The 6,614-nt window shown below is 43.3% G+C and overlaps 2 protein-coding genes across 2 annotated transcripts; both read right to left on the bottom strand.

Annotated features, from left to right (window-relative positions):
- Window positions 1-257: 257 nt before the first annotated feature.
- On the bottom strand, window positions 258-2,255 carry LOC139707709 (intraflagellar transport protein 70B-like). Its single transcript, XM_071619376.1, has one exon. The coding sequence runs from the start codon at window positions 2,253-2,255 to the stop codon at window positions 258-260; it is 1,998 nt and encodes a 665-aa protein (XP_071475477.1).
- Window positions 2,256-3,584: 1,329 nt separating this feature from the next.
- Window positions 3,585-6,361, bottom strand: LOC114084150 (intraflagellar transport protein 70A). The gene has a single exon (XM_027925323.2). It carries the CDS (start codon window positions 6,172-6,174, stop codon window positions 4,177-4,179), a length of 1,998 nt encoding a protein of 665 aa, XP_027781124.2. The 5' UTR covers window positions 6,175-6,361; the 3' UTR covers window positions 3,585-4,176.
- Window positions 6,362-6,614: the final 253 nt, after the last annotated feature.

The following is a 6,614-nucleotide window of genomic DNA, read 5'->3' as shown; positions in this document are numbered from 1 at the left end:
TACTTGCTTATAGAAAGATTTCATTGAAGTAATATTTACTTTAGGCAATCTGTTGATGCAGGATTATGGAGAAATTATTAAGCTCACACTGCAAGTCCATATTAATTAAGTGGAAAAGCTATGCAAATTTAATATTTGGTATTACGATTTTGAGAGTACAAAGTTCAATATGAAACTGGAATGGATGAATAAAAAAGTGTGTGAAATATAAATAACAAAGCCATTTTCATGAAAAGCATAACCAGCTGTAACTGTAACTACACATTCCATCCTATAATCTCAAAAATCAAAGCTTTTAACTGTCTGGACTCATATGTGACTGTGTTCTTCCCAATATGCATTCTTTCTTCTTCAAGAGGTTGTTCTATAACAGCAGGTATGTTTTTGCCATAAAGTTCACAGTGTTCTAAAAACTGCACACATTCTTGAATAACATTGTCTCGAAGCACTATCATGTGCTTTGACATGTTTTCTAATAAGGACAGGAAGCATCTTTTGGCATAATACCAGGTATCAGTTCCTAGCTTTTTACTGTAAGGTTCCAAGCTTTTGATAACTCGAGAGATACCAAAGTCATAATTTCCTTTGGCACAATAAAGTGTTCCTATCACCAAATTCACAATGCAGAGATGGTAGATTTTCCTGTCTGGGTCATCATAGGACAGCTGCTCTTCCTCCTTTTCAATCTTCCTCATCAGCTCCTCTGCTTCTTCATTTTGACTTGTCATAATATAGGAAACACAGAGGTTAGCTAATACAATAGCACTGACATTCAGGATGTTATCATAGTGCTTCTTGACGATGGGTTCATAGAAACCAATGGCTTCTTTGTATTTGTTCTCCTGCATGAACAGAACATGGGCCACATTCAACTTCCACACATCATGGTCATTACAGAATTCCACAGATTTGCGGAAAATCTTCTCTACCATCGAATAATTTTCAAGATTCCAGTAGATCTTTGCCTGGGCCATCAATACAGGAATATATTTCTCAAGAGTGTCATCATATTCATTCACCGCCTTTATGACAACTTCATCCTCTCTATTGTGTCTTGCTTCCTGTACTTGTTTGGTGAGTCTTCGAAGCTGCTCAGTCAGCATCCCTGCTAGGCCATCAAGCTTAATGAAAGCTTCTTCAGGAGCTGTCTGGCAAGTAATCAGGGCATCTAAGAAGTCATAGAGATAGGGTGTGAGGAATCTATAAGTCAAGTGGGCATTTTCTGCTAGGACATCTGCTGCCAGGTCAAAATACTCATATTTACAGTAGAGCAACAAAAGATTGCCAAAAGTCTCTGGGGGAAAGGGGTTCTGTTGGAGTAGAAACTGTAGCTTCTCAAACCCTTCTGTAGGTTTGGCATCCATATGCATGAGTGCCTGGTTGTGCAGGGTCACAGGGTCCAATTCTTCCTCTGCCCTAGGTGGCATGTCAGTGAGAGCTTCCTGGGCTGCCTCATAGTTTCTCAGCTGGTATTCTATGGCTGCTTTGAGGTTGAAGGCTTCCACCAGAGCAGTCTGGTGGAGGACTAAAGTGTTGCCAACACTGCGAATATCAATGCCCTCCGTGGTCATGCCCACACCAAGCTCTGGGTGCTGACGGATACCACGGGCAATAATGTCGGCAATATGCTTCAGAGCCGGGGCATAGTGCCTGTTACTATAATGGGCCAGTGCCAGGTTGTAGGAAAGGTCAGGCTGGTAGCCTGAAGCCTGCAGGGCCGCAAAGAACTTGGCACAGGCAGCTTCATAGTGTCCCTCCTTGTACAGCAAACAACCCAGGTTGACCTGACCATCAGGCTCATTCTCACTTCCACTCTCTTCTCCCCCTTCCTCACTCAGCAGCTGCTCCACCAGGCTCCTGGCCCCTGGCAGGTCACCCTCACTGTACTTGATAGCAGCTTGCAGGCGGAGGACCTGGCTGTGGTAGGCGGGATTGTCCAAGAGGAGGAAGGCTACCCGCGTGGCCTCTGGATAAAGGCCGGCCTTGTACAGAGCCTGGGCCTGATACAGGCGGTACTGCTCGAGTTCTGGGTGCAGCTGGCCCAGCTGCTCATAGCACTCAGCGGCCAGCGCGAACTCCTGCAGGCGGTAGTAGCAGTAGCCCAGCAGCGACAGGCTGGCGCGGCTCCTGGGGCTCCGCTGCAGCTCTGCGCCCAGCAGCTGCACCGCCTCGGCATAGCGGGAGTCGCGGATGAGCCGGTACACGACGGCGGTGAACTCCCCGTCGGGGATCTGCGTGCTGCTCAGCCCAGCCATAACTGCCAGGATTGCGGTGCTTGCTGGTTTCCTAGGCAACCAGACCACCGGAACCGGAAGTATGTGAAACTCTTTTTCTGTATGTGCTCCGGAAGTTAATTTTTGGTAGGTGAAAGGGCTTGAAACTGCAAAGTTGCAGTTTTCTTACACTTTGGCCTGTTAAAATTTCCTCGAGCATGTAACAAAGTCCCGTCAGTGTTTCTTTTAAGTATGGAATCATCACATCGCCTGTGGAAATGGGAACAGCTTAGTACAGTTTAAAAATGATATAAATTACAAAATATGCAATAGTTGTCAAAGCCAAATTGTCTACAGATGTAATTTGGACATCTAAAGTAGTCATAGAGGATCTATAGGAGGCATTCTTCTTCTGGGTAACCAAATTGCTAAGTGGTTCCTTCTGGAAGGTAAAAAGCATCATTATTTAGCAATAGTTAGGTTTTTTGTTTGTTTTCTACTTATTATAAGTATTTTCTACTTATATTTGTTTTCAGAAAAAAACTAACAAAAAAGACTGTATGGGTAAACTATGAGAAATTGCTGATTTTGTAGACCAAAAACTTTGAAGACCAGCAATTTCATGACTCAGTTTAATACTTTTGATCTTGTCTATGCCAGATACAGTGGCATTCACAATTATGAAGAGCAACGGACATAGGGTTGAACAAAATAGTGAAGCTCTTGTGGTTTGTAAAAAATGAAAAACCTTAAAAGAATGAATACTTTATCACACTGAGAACCTGAATAAACAATTGTCAAGTTTGTGGATATGAAATCCAGTGAACAAAATGGTAGTACATGTTTTCAAAATCAGTTGATGGACCATTTTATCTGTGGTATGAGTAGGAGAGTAATTTGATGAGGTTATAGTAATAGTACGGAATATTTTTCCTTTTCCAAGAAGCTACAGGAGAGAAACCTGGGCACTAATATTTCTTTTTTTTAAAAAAGTGGACTTTATTTTTTGGCACTAAGGATTTAACCTGGGGAACTTAACTACTGAACTACATCCCCATCCCTTTTAATATTTTAAGATCAGGTTTTGCTAAATTGTTTAGGGTAAGTAGCTGAGGCTTGCCTCAATCTTCTGTTGATGTCTCACCCTCCTGAGCTGCTGGGATCACAGGTGTATACCAACATGCCTGGCATTAACATTTCTTAATATGCAACAAATATGGAGGAATTGAGAAATACTACTACTTCTATTATGAATTGCTACTAAAAGTAATTTGTGAATAGTAAGATTACATCTTACATTAATTTATTAAAGTTATGAAGAAATTGAGTAAAAGAAAACAATTTTTTTCGTGAATTTTTTATTATCTCCGTATCATAGCATCATAATTTTTTTAGGGCACAAGATTTCCCACTGAATTCTGTACATTCTAAGAAAAAACATTAGCAAAATTTTTTGTTGTTGTTGGACAAAACATTACCTCTGTATCAGAAAACTGCTGAAATATCTTAGGTTATGCAAAACCTGTGTTATACACCTTAATATAATTCTGGAATAAGGAGTACAACGCACAACCATGAAATGACTTAAATCCCAGATAAACTATATATTAACTCAGTTCTGGACTTAATACTGCTTAGTCCCTGGATGAGGAAGTGATGTCATACAAGACTCTGTGAAGATATAATAAGTAGAAAAAAAAAGTGAAAGATACAGAGAGAACACAGATATTACAAACATTATTAGATGTAAATGCCCCCCACATTCAGCTTTGATTTTTTTCATAAATCCTTCTAGGTTTGAAAAGGTTTTATTAAATAATATTATGTGAAGTTTCACAAAAGCTGAATCTTGTTGTCTTAACGTGTACAATGTTCAACATATAGCAAGTGTAAAGATGCCAAAAACCAGGGATAAAACAGAATGTGAGATAAAAATAATAGCCTTTATGATAAAATTCATTATCTATAGATTCCATCCTATAATCTCATATATCAAAGCTTTTAACTGTCTAGATTCATATGTGACTGTGTTCTTCCCAATATGCATTCTTTCTTCTTCAAGAGGTTGTTCTATAACAGCAGGTATGTTTTTGCCATAAAGTTCACAGTGTTCTAAAAACTGCACACATTCTTGAATAACATTGTCTCGAAGCACTATCATGTGCTTTGACATGTTTTCTAATAAGGACAGGAAGCATCTTTTGGCATAATACCAGGTATCAGTTCCTAGCTTTTTATTGTAAGGTTCCAAGCTTTTGATAACTCGAGAGATACCAAAGTCATAATTTCCTTTGGCACAATAAAGTGTTCCTATCACCAAATTCACAATGCAGAGATGGTAGATTTTCCTGTCTGGGTCATCATAGGACAGCTGCTCTTCCTCCTTTTCAATCTTCCTCATCAGCTCCTCTGCTTCTTCATTTTGACTTGTCATAATATAGGAAACACAGAGGTTAGCTAATACAATAGCACTGACATTCAGGATGTTATCATAGTGCTTCTTGACGATGGGTTCATAGAAACCAATGGCTTCTTTGTATTTGTTCTCCTGCATGAACAGAACATGGGCCACATTCAACTTCCACACATCATGGTCATTACAGAATTCCACAGATTTGCGGAAAATCTTCTCTACCATCGAATAATTTTCAAGATTCCAGTAGATCTTTGCCTGGGCCATCAATACAGGAATATATTTCTCAAGAGTGTCATCATATTCATTTACTGCCTTTTTGACAGCTTCTTCATCTCTATTGTGTCTTGCTTCCTGTACTTGTTTGGTGAGTCTTCGAAGCTGCTCAGTCAGCATCCCTGCTAGGCCATCAAGCTTAATGAAAGCTTCTTCAGGAGCTGTCTGGCAAGTGATCAGGGCATCCAAGAAGTCATAGAGATATGGTGTGAGGAATTTATAAGTCAAATGGGCATTTTCTGCTAGGACATCTGCTGCCAGGTCAAAATACTCATATTTACAGTAGAGCAACAAAAGATTGCCAAAAGTCTCTGGGGGAAAGGGGTTCTGCTGGAGTAGAAACTGTAGCTTCTCAAACCCTTCTGTAGGTTTGGCATCCATATTCATGAGTGCCTGGTTGTGCAGGGTCACAGGGTCCAATTCTTCCTCTGCCCTAGGTGGCATATCAGTGAGGGTTTCTTGGGCTATCTCATAGTTTCTCAGCTGGTATTCTATGGCTGCTTTGAGGTTGAAGGCTTCCACCAGAGCAGTCTGGTGGAGGACTAAAGTGTTGCCAACACTGCGAATATCAATGCCCTCCGTGGTCATACCCACACCAAGCTCTGGGTGCTGACGGATACCATGCTCAATAATGTCGGCAATATGCTTCAGAGCCGAGGCATAGTGCCTGTTACTATAATGGGCCAGTGCCAGGTTGTAGGAAAGGTCAGGCTGGTAGCCTGAAGCCTGCAGGGCCGCAAAGAACTTGGCACAGGCAGCTTCATAGTGTCCCTCCTTGTACAGCAAACAACCCAGGTTGACCTGACCATCAGGTTCATTCTCACTTCCACTCTCTTCTCCCCCTTCCCCACTCAGTAGCTGCTCCACCAGGCTCCTGGCCCCTGGCAGGTCACCCTCACTGTACTTGATAGCGGCTTGCAGGCGGAGGACCCGACTGTGGTAGGCGGGATTGTCCAAGAGGAGGAAGGCTACCCGCGTGGCCTCTGGATAAAGGCCGGCCTTGTACAGAGCCTGGGCCTGATACAGGCGGTACTGCTCGAGTTCTGGGTGCAGCTGGCCCAGCTGCTCATAGCACTCAGCGGCCAGCGCGAACTCCTGCAGGCGGTAGTAGCAGTAGCCCAGCAGCGACAGGCCGGCGCGGCTCCTGGGGCTCCGCTGCAGCTCTGCGCCCAGCAGCTGCACCGCCTCGGCGTAGCGGGAGTCGCGGATGAGCCGGTACACGACGGCGGTGAACTCCCCGTCGGGGATCTGCGTGCTGCTCAGCCCCGCCATAACTGCCTGGATTGAGGTGCTTGCTGGTTTCCTAGGCAACAAGTTCGCCGGAAGCGGAAGTCTGTTAGGAAATCTATCCCGGCCCGTTAACAATAAAAAGGAAGCCCTGACCAGAGTCACTTAATTTCTGTTTTAGCCTTGGATGGCTCCGTACTGAGGAGTAGCAGGATCCGGCAACTGACAGGAAGTTCTTCCGGCCGTTCCGCTGCCGAAACTCCACTTCCCGTCATGCACAGCTTTAGTCGCGCGGCATCTTGAGGCGTGCCGCGCTGCATTCTGGGAAGGGTAGTTTCTTCCTCAAATACAATTTTTGGGGGCTATGCTGAACTGTCTTTCCTCCTGTGCTTGTATTGATTTGGTTTCTTAACAGGAAAAGAGCTCACAAAATGTATTGTGTGCTTACACATCCCCTTGGTGTTAAATTGAGGGTTATTTTCTCC

The sequence above is a fragment of the Marmota flaviventris genome, chromosome 11 (genome assembly GCF_047511675.1).
Source record: "Marmota flaviventris isolate mMarFla1 chromosome 11, mMarFla1.hap1, whole genome shotgun sequence".
NCBI lineage: Eukaryota > Metazoa > Chordata > Mammalia > Rodentia > Sciuridae > Marmota > Marmota flaviventris.
Note: the sequence above shows the minus strand (reverse complement) of the source record. Positions and strands in the feature narration are given on the sequence as shown.

Bases quoted from the DNA above. Each gene is read 5' to 3' on its own strand.
- LOC139707709 (XM_071619376.1), bottom strand. From the start codon at position 2,255: ATGGCTGGGCTGAGCAGCACGCAGATCCCCGACGGGGAGTTCACCGCC.
- LOC114084150 (XM_027925323.2), bottom strand. From the start codon at position 6,174: ATGGCGGGGCTGAGCAGCACGCAGATCCCCGACGGGGAGTTCACCGCC.